The sequence below is a fragment of the Phyllobates terribilis genome, unplaced genomic scaffold (genome assembly GCF_046119375.1).
Source record: "Phyllobates terribilis strain yellow unplaced genomic scaffold, ASM4611937v1 Scaffold_5__5_contigs__length_657084704, whole genome shotgun sequence".
In the NCBI taxonomy this organism is placed as follows: Eukaryota; Metazoa; Chordata; class Amphibia; order Anura; family Dendrobatidae; genus Phyllobates; species Phyllobates terribilis.
In genome coordinates, this window is record NW_027362765.1 from 596,827,697 (window position 1) to 596,850,513 (window position 22,817).

At 45.5% G+C, this 22,817-nt stretch overlaps 1 protein-coding gene across 1 annotated transcript in view; it reads right to left on the reverse strand.

Moving 5' to 3' along the window:
* The window catches only part of LOC141273723 (heparan-alpha-glucosaminide N-acetyltransferase-like), a 1,179,775-nt gene that overhangs the window by 1,028,043 nt on the left and 128,915 nt on the right, over nt 1–22,817 (reverse strand). The window contains exons 5-6 of the mRNA XM_073686004.1: nt 12,923–12,992; nt 11,308–11,371 (exon numbers count right to left, since the gene is read on the reverse strand). Coding sequence (XP_073542105.1) covers nt 11,308–11,371; nt 12,923–12,992 — 134 coding nt within the window. The remainder of the gene's footprint in view (nt 1–11,307; nt 11,372–12,922; nt 12,993–22,817) is intronic.

Consider the following 22,817-nt stretch of genomic DNA (forward strand, 5'->3'; position numbering starts at 1 on the left):
GTCCCATTGGTGATTGTGAAAGGTGATGAAAATGTTCTGACGCACCCCCTGGGCCTTGGGACACCCGGAGCCGGACCCTTTTTGGTGGATGCTGGTGGTTGTAGTCTTCGTGGCCGCGACCCAGTTCCGTGGCTCAGGGCGGTCAAACCAGTGGCGGAACTATTTATGTGGTTTTCATGTTTAAATGTCCAACTACGCCACCCGTGGATTGCGGTCAGAGTGAACCGCCGCTACAGGGCAGACCACTGAGGCTGGTGTTGTGGGTGCAGCAGAGCGTAGCATAACTCCCCACGGGAGGAGTATAGCCTCAGGGCAGTGTATGCGGAGGATGGGGGTGATGGTGCAGGGCAGCAGCAGTAACGACACGGAGTCAGTGATGCAGTTCAGGGCCTTTACTCACAGTTCTTATTATCCAGACCACGTCTGCAGGTAACGGCTGCCCACGTCGTACTGTGCTCACCAGGTGAGGGGCTCAGACAACTCCCAGATAACTTTGGAGCACTTCACAGGACCCCCTTTGTGTGTCCTTTGTCTGGCCTTTCTTACCAACACTTCTGTCCGGCTGCCTCGGGCCTCCTCTTGGTAAACTTGGCGCCAGTTTCCCTGACCCTATGTGGTGCCTTCCTAGCGGGTGTAGCGAGGGGCTGCGCCACATAAAATGTCAGAGCCTCCGGTTTCTAGCTGAGGGTCGTTTCCTGCCTCCACTAGTTCGGGGACCGGTCTCCCCCTTTGGCCTGACCCCTCCACGCAGGTGGATTCGGGCGTGCGGTGGCGACTCGCCCGTCCGCACCCCTGGGATCCCTTCATTCCTCGTTCCTGGAGCCTTCTCCGCTCCTCTTCCTTCCTTCTCCCTCTTCCAGGCCTGGGCCTCTGTTACTAGGCCCGCCTCCGGAGCAGAGCTCATGCAGAGCCCCTGCTCCCTGCCACTTCTGCTCAGACTTCTCTGCACTGAACTAAGATGGTGCCCACCTTTTATACTCCCTTCTCAATGCACCCAGGAACTGCTTCCTCCCTGCTCCTGCACTACAGGGTTCCCCTTCCTCAGTGTTCCCTTCCCCCACTCCAGCCAGGGACAGGGACTGTCGTGCCCATCTCAGGGGCATATTGGTCGCCCTGCCCCACGGCAATGTGGTGTAATGCATGCAGGTGTCGGGTCCTGATCCACACTCCATCCTTACCTGAGAGTGAGATATCACACCTCTGGGTGAGGTGCAATACGTCTGTAGCAACCGAGCCCTCAGGGTGCTACAGTTCCATTTATCTTCAGCCTTGGTGACGTATTGCGATACAGGGCCGTGATTTTGGCTATAAAAGGGTCCCCTAGACCCCTACCCCAAGCTTTTTAAGAGAATCATATATGGCGTGCCAGGAGACTCTATGGAATGCTTTCTCAGCATCCAACGAGAGTATCTAATTACAAATTTTTAACTGCATCTAGCCCAGGAAATACTTTGTGCCTAGTAGCAGTGTCTGCTAGTGAGCGGATTAAGCAAGCTGCACCACCTGTAGTTTAGACACTTAATTTTTTCAAAGGAAATGCTTCGGGACCATGGGATACTTAGTGAAGAGCATCAGGAGGCACCCCAAGGCATAGGGGCTGGGACTGGCAGTAGGATGCCTTGCGGTGGACAGCCGAGCTCGATCCTTATAAAAGCTTTTTAACTGCAGCAGCTTTAGTGGACGCTACTGGAGCTGGAATTACCGCGGCTGCTGGCATGAGACTTGCCCTCCAATAGATCCTTGTAAATGGATTTAAAGTGTATTCATTCAAATTAGAGAGACAATTTAAATTAAAAAGCTTAGAGCTGCCTCCACCACAGGGGGGCTCGCTCGACCCACCAGCGGACAGGCACCAGTATTGGGAAAGGGGGGCTGGCCGTCAGGGTTCACCGCGGCTCTTGCACAAACCCGGCGACACGGAGGTGGCACGGGCAGGAGCGGACTGGCCGTGTCGGCTTCTCACTTTTTGGATTTTAGAAGGGCATGACATGCCTATATCTGTGTCTCCCCCTCCTTTTACTCCTCCACCTCTTTTATTTTCGCATGACTATATGTACTTGTCACTTTTCCATGTGTTAGTTATGTCTTCTGAGCAGTTTGTCAGCTTTTGGACACCTTTGAAGGTGTTTTCTATGTGTTTCTATGTGTTTTTGTTTGCCTGCCATTGGTTTTAACGGTGTTCGAAGGTGTTCGACGAACAGTTCGACGAACAGTTCGGCGAACACACGGGTGTTCGACGAACCGAACCGAACTCGAACACTACGGGGGTGGCTCAACACTACTCAGTAGTCCACTGAACCGTATTAGCACCTTTCCTGGTGAGATCGGTCAGTGGTTTAACAATAATAGAAAAATTTTTAATGAATTTTCTGTAGTAATTGGCGAAACCCAAAAACCTTTGTATCGATTTCAAACCAATAGGCCTAGGCCATTCCTGCACAGCTTGAACTTTCACGGGGTCCATCTCAAAGCCCTCGCTGGAGATAATGTAGCCCAAAAAACTAATTCTCTGTACAGCGAACTCACATTTCTCCAGCTTAGCAAAAAGCGAATTGTCAATCAATAACTGCAATACCTCACGTACGCTCCGCCAATGAGACTCCAGATCAGGCGAATAAATCAAAATGTCATCCAAATACACAACCACATTTTTGCCGATCAAAGGTCTAAGGATATCATTAATAAGATTCTGAAAAAATGCTTGTGCATTGGTAAGACCAAAAGGCATAACCAGATTCTCAAAATGACCCACAGGAGTGTTAAAAGCAGTTTTCCATTCATCACCCTCCTTCATGCGCAACAAATTGTATGCCCCCCGGAGATCAATTTTAGAGAACCATTTGGCCCCCACTAACTGGTTAAACAAATCAGGAATCAATGGCAGTGGGTAGGGATTGCGTACAGTAATTTTATTAATCTCGCGAAAGTCCAGACAGGGACATAAACCGCCGTCCTTTTTTTTAACAAAAAAAAATCCAATAGCCACAGGTGACTTAGAGGGTCTGATATGACCGGCGGCCAAGCTCGTCTGTATGTATTCCTCCAAAGCCTTTCTCTCGGGAATAGTAAGGTTAAATAAACGACTTTTAGGGAGAGTCGCTCCAGGGACAAATTCAATGGTACAATCATAGTCTCTATGAGGAGGCAAAACTTGCGACTCCTCTTCAGAAAAAACTTTCCAAAAATCCTGAATAGGTACAGGTAATTCCCCTTTATCCACAGCAGCAATGCGCCCGTTACAACACTTGTCATAACACTTAGTGCTCCAGGACTTAATTTCATTGGTAGACCAATCCAGTACAGGATTGTGCAATTTTAACCAGGGTAAACCCAAGACTACTGGAGAAGGCAAATTATTTAATACCACCAAATCCAAATTTTCTTGGTGAATACCATTAATAGTGAGGGGAAATTCATAAACCTTGTGAGTAACACATTTCAAGGGAGAACCATCGACAGAAACCACGGCAATAGGGGATGACAAAGGTTTGGGTTTTAACTTAAGTCTTTCCAAGAATCCCCCATCAATCACATTCAGAGTAGAACCACAATCCACAAATACCGAAATTCAATTAATTCTTCCTGAGCAGCGGTAGTAGCAGAAAGAAATACCCCCTTAGTGTTTAAACAGGCTATACGGGCGTAACTGACCTTTTTTTTTTCTTTGTTCATACGAAGCACACAGTTCTTAATGAAATGGTCAGATTTTCCGCAATAAAAGCACAAACCTTCAGAAAACCTGCGGTCTTTTTCCTGAGAGCGGGGTTCCTTGCGCAAAAGTGACATTATGAACCCTATGCGCTGTAATTCATCACCAGAGGATCTGGGTCTTAAACGAAAATACAATAAACAAGCATTTTTAAAGGAAAAAAAATCTTGTTGTTCACCAAAAAAGAAATCAGGCAAACGTATCTTTGGCTCTACAAAATGCGCTCCAGAACAGCTACTCACGTGTTGTTGGAGCTCGGCCACCTCCAGAGAGAGTCCCTGCAAGCGTTGAGCCAAATCCTGAACCGACACCATGATGGAAACTGGAGGTCTTTCCTTAGAGAAATTTTTGGGCTGGACTTACTGTTGTGATCTGCTACAAGCACTAAGGAAAGACAGGAGATCTGTCCCTACAATAGAACTAAGCTTGATCCCTACGATGTAACGGGGAACCTGATCCTGCGATCAGACCCGCTAAAGTCCTCAGCTAGTCTGTACGAAGACCTATAGATGTGAGGGAGGGATCCCTACAAGAACTAGGGACTGGGAGTAAGATGGACACCTCCTAGCAGAAATTGTAGCAGAAAAGGACAAACAAACAACATAGAAAATAGAGGTCAAGAGACCTAGCTAAACTGACGGAGTAAGGTAACAAAGCACCTGGCTAGCTAAAGAGTTGAAATTACAATGAAGTCCAGCAAGGCCAGAAGGGCGGAGCAGGATTAAATAGGCAAAAAGGTCATGTGACCAGAAAACTAGGAAAAAACTAACAGGAGAGTTCTAACAGAAACATTGAGAGCCTGAGATTTTGAAGTGTTTATTTGGAAATTGGACCATGTGCCAAAATGATCGCCCTCTGCCATGATAGATGGAATTGACGTATGTGGGCTTGTAATGTATAGAATGACATCATTCGCAAAGGCAGAGCATTTATATTCTGTTTGCCCTATAGTGATACCTTTAATATCAGGGTTATCACGAATAGAGGATAGTAAATGTTCCATCACAAGGATATACAGGAGAGAGGGCACCCCTGTCTTGTTCCATTAGAGATTGTGAATGATGGGGACAGGGTTCCATTTATCTTTAATCTTGCTGAAGGGTTACAATAGAGGGCCATTATTTTAGCTATAAAGCATTCTCTTATATTGAGTTTTTTGAGGGAGTAATAGATGGCTGACCATGATATTCTGTCAAACGCTTTTTCAGTGTCGAGTGACAGTATTAAAAGAGGTATGTTTCTTGTTTGAGCGTTGTGAATGATTTAATGGTTTTTAGTGTGTTATCGCAGGACTCTCTACCGACCTGCAACCCAACTTGATCCAAATGAATATGGTTAGAGTAGGGGCTGGAGTCTATTTGCCAATATTTTGCATATATTTTTAAGTCGACATTCAGCAAAGAGATAAGCCTGTAATTTGAGCAAAGGAAGGGGTCCCTACCAGATTTAGGTAGTATTGTGATGTGGGCCTCTGTAGTTTGGGAGGGAAATGGATTAATGTTGGTAGCATGGTTGAACGATGCTAATATAAGGGGGGAGAGAAGGGGGAGTGAAGGGGAAGGAATGTATTATAAAATTTAACAGTAAACCCGCCGGGTTCAGGACTTTTTCCGCTTATTAATGATTGGACCAGTGAGGACAACTTAGAATCTGATAGGGGTTCGTCCATCAAGGATGCTGAAGATGTATCGTCAGAAAAAGGCACAGCATTTTCAGGTGGGGGTGATTGTTCCATCTATAACAGATTATGAGTATTATGTAAATGTATGCTTGATGGCCATCACCATATTTTAAGGAGCTCTTTTTGTTGTCAGTTCCCTATAGGATACAGTATTCCTTAGGCAGGAGTAATTTCTTCCGTAATAAGTGTCGTGACCGGATCAGATGTCCTTTGGGAGGGTATGAGACGTAAATCCCATTCATTTATGTTACCCCAATAGAGGTGCTGTTGTTCTTGTCTTTTGAGTCTGCTAGGATGTTGTATTGATTTATTTGTTGTACGTTATCTATTTTAATTGAGAACATTAAAAGTTACATTTTAATTCTATACCACAAATCGCTATTCTATTCAAATTCTACAGTGGTGTTTCAAAAATATACCCAATTGCTATTACAATGCTACCGCTCATCATGAATTTGACAAGCGTGGGGTTGTCACACCCCTGTCCCACCCCAGCTCCACTCACTTTGTCAGTGCTGAGTGAAAATGTTGTGAGATTCCCATAAGTCACAATATTTTAGCGCAGCTTTGTGTTGCACCAACATTTTGCTTATCAAAGCTTTTTACACAAAAATTCTGGCATAAAGGCTTTGATGAATCAGGCCCTATCTGTTGTTAGGGTTGATGGCCTCTCCTGCTTCCTTGTTCATCCCCTTCACCTCACTACTTCACAGGCCACTGCCATCGGCCTCCAAGGGAGCAGTACTCATAGCGTGATGGTGGTAATAGTCACCGCATCACAATTGTCACTGGTGTTTCCAAACTGCACTTGGCCAAAGTAAACCTTACATTCCCTAAAGCAACAAGAGTGGATCATTGTCGTCCATTTAAAGTTACTGCTACAATAGAGCCTAACGTGGAGCATAGTTCCAATACTTGTAGTGGTAGAGGTGTAGCTAGGTATTGCTAGGCTTTTGTAAAATCTGTAAAACGCCCCTCAACTATTACATGCCATAGATAGTCTTAACATATGGTAAATGGAAAATTTGGCCCTAACTCTGTACATGTCATTGCCTATTGCAGCAAAAATGTGCAAGTTACGTAGTCAACGTAAACCGAAACTCTTTTCTCTTTGCCCAATGCCCCCTCTACTATTAAGGACTGAGACCGGAGCGTGTGATGCAATGGAGGATTTGCTGTACTCACTGTTACACCATTCATGGAACCAACACCGACTTCAAGCAAGATAGGATATCATAGATCTGGGTTAACAGACTCACTTTTACTGTGCAATTCTTCCATACACAAGACTAGTTCTTTGGTTAGTGAAGTACCCTTGGTAATGTGCCTTTACAGTGTTTGCTCTCTACCCTTCCTGAGACCCAACATCATCCACTTCTTATGGGACCCAGCTAAGAATCTCCTTTCTAGGGATATAGAAGCCTCGCCTAGAGCACCTCTGACAGGCCATCAGCCTAGGACTGTGCTGGCGTCCAGATTCTGTCTTAAATGCGTCCTCATTCTGTTCTGATAACTAGCACTAGTAAAACACTTCTTCACTGCTGCTACTGCTACTGCTGATGGAGTCTGTTTTCCTGTCTGCTCTGCCACACTCCATCTCTCTCTCTGTCTGGATATGTTACAGACCCTACACCGGGCCTTGAACCCAGGAATTAAATGGCCTGACACAGGCCTCCACTAACGGCAGTCTCACTCTGCCTACTTCTCCTCACTACTCATTCTCTCCCACTAGACTGTCTGTAACCCGGAAATGATTTTCTATAAAACTGCTCTAATGCTAATTCCTCCAAACTGGGAATTTCCCTTGTGCTGTGGGTGTAATGCTTAACTAATTCTCTACTGAACTTAACTAACTTCCTGAACTACAGTGCCCTTTCCCATTACTAACCTAAACTATGAACCCTACACTATACCTATGTCCTACACTATGTGTTTTAGATAAAGAACATTATACATTCACATACGATAACAGTCACAAATCAGCATGAACACTGTTTCGAGAGAAAGAGGCATGTGACAGCACCTGTCACACCCTTACAGAACTCTGGAGGCTATAGCAACTTTATCTTTTGCACATATCCAGACAACCTGTGAATGATTCTCCAGTCACTTCAACAATATCCTAAATTTCAAGTCACTGTCACCGAGATATACAGTGGTTACGGAAAGTATTCAGACCCCTTTAAATTTTTCACTCTTTGTTTCATTGCATCCATTTGGTAAATTCTAAAAAGTTCATTTTTTTTCTCATTAAAGTACACTCTGCACCCCATCTTGACTAAAAAAAAACAGAAATGTAGAAATTTTTGCAAATTTATTAAAAAATAAAAACTGAAAAATCACATGGTCATAAGTATTCAGACCCTTTGCTCAGTATTGAGTAGAAGCACCCCTTTGAGCTAGTACATCCATGAGTCTTTTTGGGAATGATGCAACAAGTTTTTCACACTGGGATTTGAGGATCCTCTGCCAATCTTCCTTGCAGATTCTCTCCAGTTCTGTCAGGTTGGATGGTGAACGTTGGTGGACAGCCATTTTCAGGTCTCTCCAGAGATAAACAATTGGGTTTAGGTCAGGGCTCTGGCTGGGCCAGTCAAGAATGGTCACAGAGTTGTTCTGAAGCCACTCCTTTGTTATTTTAGCCGTGTGCTTAGGGTCATTGTCTTGTTGGAAGGTGAACCTTCGGCCACTCTGAGGTCCAGAGCACTCTGGAAGTGGTTTTCATCCAGAATATCTCTGTACTTGGCCGTATTCATGTTTCCTTCAATTGCAACCAGTCGTCCTGTCCCTGCAGCTGAAAAACATCCCCATAGCATGATGCTGCCACCACCATGTTTTACTGTTGGGATTGTATTGGGCAGGTGTTGAGCAGTGGATGGTTTTCGCCACACATACCGCTTACAATTATCACCAAAAAGTTCTATGTTCATCTCATCAGACCAGAGAATCTTATTTCTCATAGTCTGGGAGTCCTTCATGTGTTTTTGAGCAAACTTTGCACGCTTTCATATGTCTTGCACTGAGGAGAGGCTTCCGTTGGGCCACTCTGCCATACAGGCCCGACTGGTGGATGGCTGCAGTGATAGTTGACTTTGTAGAACTTTCTCCCATCTCCCTACTGCATCTCTGGAGCTCAGTCACAGTGATCTTGGGGTTCTTCTTTACCTCTCTCACCAAGGCTCTTCTCCCACGATTGCTCAGTTTGGCTGGATGACCAGGTCTAAGAAGACTTCTGGTGGTCCAAAACTTCTTCCATTTAAGGACTATGGAGGCAACTGTGCTCTTAGGAACCTTGAGTAATGTAGAAATTATTTTGTAACCTTGGCCAGATCTATGTCTTGCCACAATTATGTCTCTGAGCTCCTTAGGCAGTTCATTTGAGCTCATGATTCTCATTTGGTCTGATATGCACAGTGAGCTATGAGGTCTCTTATAGACAGGTGTGTGCCTTTCCAAATCAAGTCCTATCTGTTTAATTAAACACAGCTGGACTCCAATGAAGCCCTCAGCTGTCAGCTTTACCTGCACTGGTCATCAAGAATAGAGGAGACTCCACGCCATTTTTTTATTTTTTTTTTTACACAGTGCGCCGGCCAATCACAACCATGCCAATACTTAACATGCCTGTGATGGGGCTGTAAGTTCCCTCACGGGAAAAGCTTGTTAAATGGATGCACTGCAGAGTTTCAACAAGCTATGTTTGAGCTGCCAAACACTAACAGTAATACAAACTAGGTGACCCTGAACTTTACCGTTTGGTTTCGCCCATCACTAGTGATTTTTCTAATGAAAACAAATTAAAACTTAAAAAGATGTAAGTTGGGCATCACCTTAGCCGTATTGACTCACAGAATAATGTTAACATGTTAATTATAATTGAATTCTATAAATGATTAAATTTAAAATTTCCAGATTTATTGTGTTTTGTTAAATGTCTACTACCAAATATCTACAGCAAAAAGTAAGCTCTCATACAGCTTAATCTACGCAAAAGTAAATAAAGCAATGGGCGCCAGAATACGGTGACCAAAAAAAAGATAATTTTTTTAAAAAGTAGTTTCTTTTGCATTAGTAGCAAAACCTAAAAAAAAAACTATAAAAAATTTGATATTGCCATGATCGTATCAGTCCACAGAATAAAGATAACATGTCAATAATAGTGAACGGTGAATGATGTTTTAAAAGGAAATAAATTAGCTAAAATATATATAATTAATATTTTTGTTCTTTTTGCCTCCAAAAGAGTTAAGTTACATTCACATTCACCACAAAATGGCATCAATGAAAACTACAGCTCGTCACACAAAAAATAAGCCCATACATGGATATGCTGACAGAAAATCATTCCATTCCATTAGTTCTTGGAATATGGCGACCTAAAAATAAATGATGTTTTTTTTAAGCGTTTATTAATTGTACAAAAGTAATAAAAAATAACTAAAGCTATATAAATTTGATATCCTCACATTCATATTGACCCACAAAATTTAGTTCACACTTTAAAGGGAATCTGTCAGCCCCCGGCACTTATCTGACCTACTAATATGGGCATAAAGGTGATAGAAATATAAATCTATACCTACCTGTATGCCTCATATTAGATGTCTTGTTGCTGTGAAATCTCTTTTTATTCAATCAAGTTTCTGATGTCTTGCAGGCCCGGGGCCCACAAGAAATCCCCACCTACTGAGCTAATTATAATGTTTCCACCCTCCCCTGCACTTCACAGTGCCCTGTGACGTTCAGTTTCGGCGGCCAAATCCCACGCCTGCGCACTTCACCTTTTTACACAAGGCGCACTTGTTCCTCTGGTCTTTATTCAGTGTACAGCAGTGATCATGTGCGCAGGCACTGGAGAGTCACTGTAACCTCCACTAAAGTGACCTCTGGCACCTGCGCACAAGATCACTGCTGTACACTGAATAAAGACCAGAGGAACAAGTGCGCCTTGCGTAAAAAGGTGAAGTGCGCAGGGCACTGTGATGTGCAGGGGAGGGGAGAAACATTGTAATTAACTCAGTATGCGGGGATTTCTTGTGGGCCCCAGGCCTGCAAGCCATCAGCAACAAGACTGAATAAAAAGAGATTTCACAGCAATCAGACCTCAAATATGAGGCATACAGGTAGGTATAGATTTATATTTCTATCACCCATATTAGTAGGTCAGATAAGTGCTGGGGGTGACAGATTCCCTTTAAATATGCAACACGGCGAATAGTGTAAAATTTGAAATGCAAAAAACTGTAGCAGAATTGCTTTTCTTATATTCCTTGACATAAAGAGATTAATACAAGTATGTTAATAAGTCGTATGTGCCCCAAAATGATGCCACTGACAAACACAACTTATCCTGATAAAAAACAAACCCTTGTATGACTCACCAAAAAAATAAAAAGTTATTTATCCTGGAACTTGACAATAGAAATGTGAAAAAAAACAGTTATAAAAGACAAAACTGTCTGTAACACCGAGGGGTTAATATTCAAAAAAGCAAGATTATAATCATATAGATTAAAATTGATGTGAAGGAGAAAAAAACCCACAAAAGCCTGGGACCAATGAACTAAAGAAAATACATAATGACAAGATAAGTGGCACATAAATTATATTGAACAACCTATCATAGCCAAACTATAAAATCACTTATAGTCTATCAATTACCATAACTAAGTTAATAAATATGCTAAATATAATATGATGAACTGCGAAGTGGATAAACATATTAATGGTCAATGAGTCACAGTCAATACCTATAAAGACAAAAGGATAAAACAGCATAACGAAACCCAGAGCAAAGTAAAAGTGTCAGGATCCTCTACAACATGTGTTTCGCCTTAGCTTTTTCAAGGGGGAGGAGAGTCAAAAGTCTAGTAACAGAGCTAATGATTGGATAGAAATGCAGTTGTTTTGTACTCACATCTTTAAACTCATAGCCCATCTTCTTTTTCAGTTCTTTTAATAACTTGTGAGTGCAAGCCAACCTGTAAAAGCGAGAGTCATTTTACCATTTATTACCATATGATACTCATAATGAAAAATACAAATAAAATTCTGAGGATCAAATTTTCGTGTTATTTTTCAAAAACAGGTTTTTGATTTGTGTAACTGTTGCCATTTGAGCAATGTGTATGTGACAAGCCCAGGGGGATGGGGACGACTCGGTACTCAGGCCTTTGCCTGGCCTTGGGGATGTCGCGGTGGTCGGCTCCCGGGCCCGTACCCTGGGGTCAGCTTTTAAAAGGGGATTGTTTGTTAAGTTTATGCAAGTTCTTGACACCACCTGTGGTTCCTGGTGAGAATCACCAGCGCTGCGCAGTCCACTGAGGCCGGTGATAAGGCAGCTCGATGGTATAGCTCCCCACAGGTGGAGCTAGGCCTCAGGGCAGCGTACGAAGAGGGGGATGCAGGACAGGCGAGACCCAGCCGGGTCAGAGCAAGAACAGGGACAGACACGATAGTCACTTCAGTACCTTTTACTGATGGAAATTCAGGCACGTCCCAGAGCACTGTAGGGTAAAGGGTGCATATCAGGATCCTCCCCAATGAGCGGGTGTAGGGCCTCTTGTTTCTTGCCTCTGCGTAGTAAGTTTCTGACCTGCCTGAAGCTAGGCCTAACTTTATCTCTGTCCTGCACCAGCTGACGTTGTGGTAGGGCCTTCTCTTGGAGTGCACGCTCCCAGCTTACGGGGCCTATGTGTCTCCTGGCTCTGTTACATATCAGGTCTCTGGTGAACCTGAGACCTGTAGTTCTCCAGGGATTCCGGTTATGCCTTACTGGGTCGTAGAGATCCCGGTAAGCTCGGACCCGGTGTCCGGTATATGTTTCGGGGTGAGCTGGGTAAGCTCCACTGCCCCCACTGCTACTCACTTTCCACTCGCCTTCGGCCTACTCGGCCCCTCATTAGGCTACTCACACTAACGGCAGCTTGCCGCTCTTCACCGATCTTATGGCGCCGGCACACCTTAAGCTCACTATTCTGAGCTACAACTGAGTCTTAGTCTGGATGAGCTCCACTGCAGGATAGCAGCTGCAGGAGCTGGAACAGGCTCTGTCCTCTGAGGTAACTCTTCAGAGAAACTGCTGAATCACTCTGTACTCTAAACTAGACTTGACTAGACTGAACTACCTAGCTCCACCTTCCCTATTTATATCCCTAACGGGCTCCCTCTGCTGGTCTGAGGTGGAAGGTGGAGATGTGTGAATGTTTATGGGGGCCTCTTGTGGAGGAATCCATCAATGCACTCTTCTAGGATCTGTGATACCAAGCGCAGCTGGGAGTCACATATGATACTGTAAAATAATGGCTTAGGATGCAATAAGTTTGTGGCACATTATTTTCCATGGACAGCACAAGAACTCATAAATTGGGCATATGACTTTTAGCTTCTTTGATGGCAGAATAGCTTTGAAAATGGATTTGTTCTTCTGACCATCTGATCAATAAATATGATTATGCCTTTGATCTCTAAGCACAGTCAGTAATATAATGTCTGTAATATAAGTTAATATAAATTAATAGTATTTTCAGTACCTGAAGACATATGCTGTGAGGTAGTACAATCCCCAAATGCACAGCAGAGAGATGAAGGCAACCAGCAATGCTGCAAACATAAAAATAATGTAATAGTCACCAAATATTATGATTTTTTCTTCTATCATCCAAAGTCTGGTACAATAAATCTGCTTTTCCATACTAGTGGTGAAGTGGAGAATTTTCATTGTGTTCTAAGATTGGACTGAGGACTCATAATCCACATAATGGCCATGACTTAACTGTATATCAATTTTCGGGAACTCCTTCCTAATCATGATGTGCAGTTACGTCATACAGTATGTCAGAAAGGTGTTAAAGGAAAACTGGATCAGGCACCATGTATCAGTCACTGGCTATATGAACCCAGCCATGTACTCTATGTTCAACGCTGACACACTGCGACATTTCAAAGAAAAACATAGATTAATAGCCACTATGCCACATGGGAGACCAGTTGGACAGGCGGGTCCTCAGCGGCTGCTCCCCATCCACACTCTTAGAATGATAGGTCTCTCCCTGCTTCAATGTATAAGAAAACAGCTGTCACTCCAGAGCAGCGGGCGGGGAGAAGCCAATGAGGACCCGCCTTACCAACTAGTCTCCCTTGCAGCTCAGTCCCCAGAAGCTTTTAATACACTGCTCAAAGAAATAAAGGGAACACTCAAATAACATCCTAGATCTGAATGAAAGAAATATTCTCATTGAATACTTTGTTCTGTACAAAGCTGAATGTGCTGACAGCAAAATCACACAAAAATCATCAATGGAAATCACATTTATTAACCAATGGAGGCTTGGATTTGGAGTCACCCCCAAAATTAAAGTGTAAAAACACACTACAGACTGATCCAACTTTGATGTAATGTGCTTAAAACAAGTCAAAATGAGGCTCAGTATTGTGTGTGGCCTCCACGTGCCTGTATGACCTCCCTACAACGCCTGAGTATGCTCCTGATGAGGTTGCGGATGGTCTCCTGTGGGATTTCCTCCCAGACCTGGACTAAAGCATCCTCCAACTCCTGGACAGTCTGAAGTGCAAAGTGACGTTGAACGGAGCGAGCCATGATGTCCCAAATGTGCTCAATCGGATTCAGGTCTGGGGAACGGGCGGGCCAGTCCATAGCTTCAATGCCTTCATCTTGCAGGAACTGCTGACACACTCCAGCCACATGAGGTCTGGCATTGTACTGCATTAGGAGGAACCCAGGGCCAACCGCACCAGCACATGGTCTCACAAGGGGTCTGAGGATCTCATCTCGGTACATAATGGCAGCCAGGCTACCTCTGGCGAGCACATGGAGGGCTGTGCAGCCCTCAAAAGAAATGCCACCCCACACCTTTACTGACCCACTGCTAAACCGGTCATGCTGAAGGATATTGCAGGCAGCAGATAGCTCTCCACGTCATCTCTCACGTCTGTCACATGTGCTCAGTGTGAACCTGCTTTCATCTGTGAAGAGCACAGGGCGCCAGTGGCGACTTTGCCAATCCTGGTGTTCTGTGGCAAATGCCAAGCGTCCTGCACGGTGTTGGGCTGTGAGCCCCCATCTGTGGACGTCGGGCCCTCATACCACCCTCATGGAGTCGGTTTCTAACTGTTTGTGCACACATGCACATTTGTGGCCTGCTTGAGGTCATTTTGCAGGGCTCTGGCAGTGCTCCTCCTGTTCCTCCTTCCACAAAGGCGGAGGTAGCGGTCCTGTTACTGGGTTGTTGCCCTCCTACGGCCCCCTCCACATCTCCTGGTGTACTGGCTTGTCTCCTTGTAGCGCCTCCAGCGTCTGGACACTACGCTGACAGACACAGCAAACCTTCTTGCCACAGCTTGCATTGATGTGCCATCCTGGATGAGCTGCACTACCTGAGCAACTTCTGTGGGTTGTAGAGTCCTTCTCATGCTACCACGAGTGTGAAAGCACAACCAACATTCAAAAGTGACCAAAACATCAGCCAGAAAGCATTGGTACTGAGATGTGGTCTGTGGTCCCCACCTGCAGAACCACTTCTTTATTGAGGGTGTCTTGATAATTGCCAACAATTTCCATCTTTTGTCTATTCCATTTGCACAACAGCATGTGAAATTGATTGTCAATCAGTGTTGATTCCTAAGTGGACAGTTTAATTTCACAGAAGTTTGATTTACTTGGAGTTATATTCTGTTATTTAAGTGTTCCCTTTATTTTTTTGAGCAGTGTATATGTTTTATTCTGAAACACTGCAAAGTCAACATACCTGGCTTATATAATGCAGCCAGTATCCAATAGATACTGTCTGACCCACGGGCAGCATGTATCACCTGTCAGGTTCCCTTTAATCCCTTCCTTATATATGACTTAACTGTATGTCATGATCAGGAAGGAGTTCCAGCAAATTGACAAACAGTTAAGTCATGGCGATTATGCGGGGACATAAGCTGTGTCCACATGATCGCCTCCGGAAGCTCGGTTTAAGTGATAGCTGAGCTCCGGCTGTCACAGCCAGAGCCAGTGCCTGCACCACCCCTGGCCATTTACCCCTCTAAAAGCTGCTATCAATAGCGCTGCCATAGCAGTTACTAATAGCGAAAACTGATATCAATCTGGTGTCACTGTAATCATACTGACCCAAAAAATAAAGCTGTCTTATCACGTATACCGCAAGGAGAATGACATAAAAAAATAAAATAAAAACAATTCTTGAACTGCTGTTGAATTGTTCATTCTGCCTCCCAAAGATCGCAGTAAGGCTCGGCTCACACTTATTCTGCGCTCTGTGCTGAGCACTTATGTATAAATCTCTGAAATACATGATTTACACAAAATCTCCATGGAACATTCCCTATAATGAAGCAGATGGAATCACTTTGCGCTCTTTATGGTCTATGATCCTGCAGTGTCCGTCTTTTTAGTCATGCTTAAAAAGTGCTTAGGCCACAGTTTTGTGCACCTCTGAAAGACAGACATCACTGGACATAGGCTAGACAAAGTCCAGAGTAACTCTGCTGCCTGATTATTGTGAAAGAATCCATCAGGGTTTTATTGGAATCACGTATTTTGTAAATTTGGATGAAAATCCTGATGTAAGTGCTCAGCATAGAGCACAAGATAAATGTGAACTAAGCCAAAATGTTATTTACCCCAAAATGCTACCAATAAGAGCTTCAATTCAACCCACAAAAAACAGGCCCCCACTTAGATCCATCATCTGTTAAGACATATAGAGGATTTTCACGTTACTAGTATTACAAAGACTCTGGAAAAGCGCCATGGGCTCCCCCAAAAGAAATCCAGTGACATATGTGCACCCAAATCCAAATGTGCCCCACAGTGTACCTAAATCGGAGTTAACGTCCACATGTTTGGCATTACTGTAGTGAGGAGAGCCCATTTAATTTAAAGAGTGCATGTCTCCAAAAGCACAAGCTGCACACAATGTATTGGGCACTATAATGTATTTGCCACTATATTGGCTTATTTGTATTTTCCCTCTGCAACTTCCCCTCCTGACGAAACCTCAGGCGGTGGTGAAATGCGTGTTGAGGTGTGCAATATCTGGTCCGCTCTCATCCACAATGGCCACAGATAATTACCTATTATTGTTAGAAGTATTCACAGAGATATTTTATTATTGAGGATTCCATGTGGTCTTATTGTGGTACGAGCTATACAGTGTGTATATATATACTTTTGTTGCTATTATAGCGGTTATCATACTCCCGTTTGCTAGTTAATATGGGTTGGCATGTACTATAAACTTTTGACACAACTATACATGACCTTATATATTTATGTATTACTGGAAGCAGACACGGATTGAAACTTGAGTTGTGGCCTTCAGTTAGCTCCCTGGTGATTATACCAGGTACAAGCACGGCAACTGGTCAGGTGGACTCTGGCCGAGCTGGTGATGGCTTCTTTTCCATGAAATGAGATGAAAACTGACAGGACCCTGAATCTTCGGCTAGTGGGTTCTGGGCACTGACACAGCCTGGTGAGTATAGTTCCATGTCTTGTGCGTCTTTTTCCACTATTGCTTCCCTGGAGTCAGGTTGTAGCCATGCCCCGCTGTTCCCTCATGACCCAATATCAACATGGGTTTACGAGGGACTGTTCCTGTCAAACTAATCTGATCAGCTTTTATGAAGATGTAAGTTCCGGACTGGACCAAGGAAATGCAGTGGATGTTGTGTATATGGACTTTTCAAAAGCTTTTGATACGGTTCCACACAAAAGGTTGATACATAAAATGAGAACAATGGGGATAGGGGAAAATATATGTAAGTGGGTTAAGAACTGGCTCAGTGATAGGAAACAAAGGGTGGTTATTAATGGAACACACTCAGACTGAGTCACAGTTAACAGTGGGGTACCACAGGGGTCAGTATTGGGCCCGTTTTTTTTTTAACATATTTATTAATGACCTTGTAGGAGGCATACAGAGTAGTATTTCAATATTTGCAGATGACACTAAACTCGGCAGGGTAATCAATACAGAGGAGGACAATTTTATATTACAGGAGGATCTATGTAAACTAGTAGCTTGGGCTGATAAATGGCAAATGAGCTTTAATGGGGATAAATGTAAGGTAATGCACCTGGGCAGAGGAAATAAAATGTATAATTATATGCTTAATTGTAAAACACTGGGCAAAACTGTCACTCAAAAAGACCTGGGTGTATTGGTGGACGATAAACTCAGGTTTGGTGGCCAGTGTCAGGCAGCTGCTGCAAAGGCAAATAAAATAATGGGATGCATTAAAAGAGGCATAGATGCTCATGAGGAGAACATCATTTTACCTCTATACAAGTCACTAGTGCGACCACACTTAGAATACTGTGTACAGTTCTCGTCTCCGGTGTATAAGACATAGCTTCACTAGAGCGGGTGCAGAGAAGAGCGACCAAGGTTATTAACGGACTGGGGGGTCTGCAATACCAAGACAGGTTATTATGACTCGCCCCCTGGGCCGTGGGGCACTCGGAGCCGGGCAATAGGGAGATGATGGGGGTAGTAGTGGCAACCCGGTCCGTGGCTCAGGGTGGTCAGACCAATGGTAATCTGCTATGTGTTGTTCATGTTGTCCGACTACGCCACCCGTGGATTGCGGTTATTATGAACCGCCGCTGCAAGGCAATCCCCTGAGGCAAATGGTGTACGCAGCTGAGGTTGTTTAACTCCCCACGGGAAGAGTGTAGCCCCAGGGTTGTACAATGGATGATGGGGGTGATGGTGCAGGGAGTCCCAGTACCGGTAGTGCTGGAGGAGCGAGAAAGTACACAGACAACGTACTGCAATCCAATGGCTTTTACTCACAGTTCATGTGCTCCGGGTCACTTCTGCACAGGTAGTGACCGCCCGAGCCGTGCTGAGTCCACCAGGTGTGGGGCTCGGTCAACTCCCAGGCAGTTCAGAAGTATGGCTCAGGACCCCCTTCTGCCTCACCAGTGACCCACTTTTGTCCAGCTGCCGCGGATCTGCGCGGGTAAACGTGGGCCCCGTTTCCCGCTGTCCTATATGGTGCCTTTGACACGCCCCCTGGGCCTGAGTTGTGCAGGGGAACCCGGAACCGGGCCTGTTGTAGAATGCTGGGGGTTGTAGTCTCCGTGTGGTGGTGACCCGGTCCGTGCCAAGGGTGGTCAAACCAGTGGCAGTCTTAATGTATAGCAAATGTCCGACTACGCCACCCGTGGATTGCGGTCAGTGGGGACCGCCGCTGTGCTGCAGACCGCTGAGGCTGATGTTGTTTGCGCAGCTGAGTATGGGATGACTCCCCACGGGAGAAGTATTGCCTCAGGGCAGCTAATGTGGATGATGGTGGTGATGGTGTGAGTGTCCCAGTACTGATGGTGCTGGTGCGGCGAGGAACCACAGGGACGTGCAGTTGCAGTTTTCAATGCTTTACTCACAGTTCTTTATCAGGTCACTTGTGCGCAGTTAGGACCGCCCGAGTCATGCTGCGTCCACCAGGTGAGGGACTCGGTCAACTCCCAGGCAATTCCGGAGTGTGGTTCAGAGCTCCCTTCTCTTTCCTTTCTCTGGCCGTCCCCACCAGTGACCCACCTTTGTCCAGCTTCCTCGGGCCTTCTGTTGGCGAAACCTCTCTCCGGTTTCCCTGACCCTATACGGTATGCCTTTCTGGTGGATGTAGTGAGGGGTCGCACCAAGATGTGGTAACAACCTCCGGTCTTTGGCTGAGGAATCTGTTGCCTCCACCAATTTGGGTTCCGGTACCCTGTTCTGCCAACCCTTCAACCTGTATCTCCTCTGGGCATATGGGGTTCCTTCTGTCCTCGTGTCTCTGGGCCTTTCTCTGTGTTCCTTGCTTCCTTTCTCCTCTGTTCCAGTTCCTTTCCTACTTTCCTTTCTGTTCCTTCTTCTCTCTCTCTCTCTCAGGCTCCAGCCTCCTGACAAGGCCTGCCTGCAGAGCAGAGCCCATGCAGGGGCTCTGCTTCCTGTTTTCTCCTCAGACTGTCTCCACTGAACTGAACTGGACTGAACTAACCCTGCTCTAAGATGGTGCCCACCTTATATATCTCCTTCTGACACCCGAGCCCAGGTGACTAGCAACCAATGGGCTCCTACCTATGCCCAGAGACCCACCCCAATCTGCTCCTACACCACTGGGTTTTCCTCCCCCTCCCCACTCCAGCCAGGGACAGATGCTGTCGTGCCTGCACTTCTGTCTAGTGGGAGCACCGTTGAGCTGTTCCTCGGAAATGGGGTGTGTGTGGTGCATGCAGCCTACCGAGCCCTGGTCCACACTCCATCCTTACCCGGGAGTGGAATATCACACCTCTGGTTTGAGGTGCAATACCCCTGTAGCAGCCGAGCCCTCGGGGTGCTACACCTTCCTAGCAGGTTTGATGAGGTGTCGCACCAGTAAATGATCACGACCTCCGGTCTTTGGCTGAGGGTAGTTTCTCCTCCACCAACTTGGGATCCGGTACCCTTAATCTGCCTGACCCTTCACCCGGTATTCTCGTGGGTTCTTAGGGTCCCTTCCACCTTCTTGTTCCTGAGCCCCTCTGTTTCTCTCTCTCTTCTGCTTCTTTCCTGTTCCTTCTTCTCCTCCTTCCTTTGGCCACTTCTACAGGCCCACTTCTCCTTCTCTTCTCAGGCTCCGGCCTTTTCTCTAGGCCTGCCACTGAGCAGAGCTCCTACAGAGCCTCTGCTCCCAGTCTTCTCCTCTCACAGACTGAACTCACTCCTGCTACTCCTCCTAGAACTAAGATGGTGCCCACCTTTTATACCTCCCTCTAGAACATGAGCCCAGGTGACCAGCTACCAATGGAACCGTCCCCTCCTGCTCCTACATCACCGGGTTTTCCTCCCCCCTCCCCACTCCAGCCAGGGACATGGTCTGTCGTGCCTGCATTACTGTCTAATGGGAGCACCGTTGAACTGTCCCTCGGAAATGGGATGAGTGTGCTGTATGCAGCTAACTGTGCCCTGGTCCATACTCCATCCTTACCCGGGAGTGGAATGTCACACCTCTGGCAGAGGTGCAATACCCCTGCAGCAGCCGAACCCTCGGGGCGCTACAATTACACTTGGGGTTATTTCGTTTGGAAAAACGAAGGCTTAGGGGTGATCTTATTACTATGTACTAGTATATGAGGGGACAGTACAAAGAACTTTCCACTGATCTTTTACTCTGAGGCCTGAGACGGGGACAAGGGGGCATCTGGAGGAAAGAAGGTTGAAACATAATCCCCCGTCCATACTTGATACTTAATTGATCCTCCGTCCATACTTAACTGATCCCCCGCCGATATCTAATTGATACACTTGCACATCCCTAATTGATCCCCGTCCATACACCTATATATAAATAATTGTGTTTTGTACTTGTATATATATACTGACTGTATCCCCATATTTAGAATGAAGTCCATGTTGGCCGGAGCCGTGCAGTGTACATCTTGCGCAATGTATGCATTCCGTGAGCAACCGCTCGAGGATCCATACTGCTGCGAGAGATGTGAGCATATCGTGCACTTGGAAGCCCAAATTCTGGATCTAAGTGCTCAGATAGCAATACTGAGGAGCATCGACAACATGGAACGGAGTTTGCTGCTCACCGAGCAGACACTCAATGGGTCAATACTGGGGGTGGAGCATAGAGGGGAAGTGCAGGCTGAACAGGCAGGGAGCTGGATAACAGTTAGGAGGGATAGAGGGAAGAAGTATAGGAAGGCTGGTTCAGAACCGGCATTATTGGAGCACGACAGATCCTCTGACCGCCGGGGAAGTGTATGCTCCAGTAATGAGGGGGAGGGGGGAAGTGTAGGGCAGGCAAGACAGGTTCTGGTAGTGGGTGACTCTATTATTAGGGGGACAGACAGGGCAATCTGTCACAAAGACCGGGATCGCCGAACGGTGTGCTGCCTCCCTGGTGCTCGAGTCCAGCACATCGCGGATCGGGTTGACAGGTTACTGGGTGGGGCTGGCGAAGACCCAGCGGTCATGGTCCACATCGGCACCAATGACCAAGTGAGTGGTAGATGGAGGGTTCTTAAAAATGATTTCAGGGACCTAGGTAGGAAGCTTAGGGCAAGGACCTCCAAGGTAGTTTTCTCAGAAATACTACCAATCCCGCAAGCCACACAGGAGCGCCAACGGGAAGTTAGGGAGGTGAATAAGTGGCTAAAGAGTTGGTGCAAGGCAGAAGGGTTTGGGTTCATGGAGAACTGGGCCGACTTCGCGGTCGGCTACAGGCTCTACCGTAGGGACGGGCTGCACCTCAATGGGGAGGGTGCAGCGGTGCTGGGGAAGAAGATGGCTAATAGGTTGGAGGAGTTTTTAAACTAGAGACGGGGGGGGGAACCAAGGAAATAGGTGGGATGTGAGGCAAGCAAGGGGGAAGGGGAGAAGTGAATATAATGAGGGTGGAGAGGGGGGTGGGGATAGTACAGTTAGATCGTTAGAGAAGAATAGGATGCTAAATAACCCCAAAGTTTTATCTTGCATGCTGACCAACGCAAGAAGCCTGACCAATAAGGCGGATGAGCTGCGGGCGCTTATATCGGAGGAGAGGTATGACATCGTAGGTATAACAGAGACTTGGCTAGACGATAGCTACGACTGGGCGGTAAATTTATTAGATTATAGTTTATTTAGAAGGGATCGGAAACAGGGGAAAGGCGGAGGAGTCTGCTTATATGTAAAGTCATGTCTAAAACCCAGACTAAGGGAAGATATAGGAGAGGGAGAAGAGGGGGTCGAGTCCATGTGGGTAGAGATAGAGGGGGCAAAAAATAATAATAAAATATTACTGGGGGTCTGCTATAAGCCACCAAATATAACAGAGGAGAATGAGAATCTGCTATTAGGACAAATAGACAAAGTAGCAAAACATAATTAAGTGATTGTAATGGGGGATTTCAACTACCCGGATATTGACTGGGAAACAGAAACCTGTAGATCTCAGAAAGGAAAAAGGTTCTTGACAAATATTAAGGATAATTATCTCTCCCAACTAGTGCAGGAACCAACGAGAGGGAAGGCCGTGTTGGACTTAATATTGACTAATAGGCCTGATAGAATAACTGAGGTACAGATAGGGGGGCACCTAGGTAATAGCGATCATAATATTATCGACTTCAAAATGCCCTTCAGTAGGGTTATCAATAAGGGAACAACAAAAACATTAAACTTTAGGAGGGCGAAGTTTGATCAGCTGATAGAAAACCTTCAACTTATTGACTGGGACAAAGTACTTAATCAATGGAATACGAATAGTAAATGGGAAACCTTCAAAAGAATTCTGAATACTCAGTGCGAGAGGTATATACCGTATGGGAATAAAAGGGCCAGAAATAAGAGGAAACTAATATGGTTGAACAAGAACGTAAAAGGGGCGTTAAATAGCAAAAAAGAGGCATTCAAGAGATTAAAACAGGAAAACAGTAAG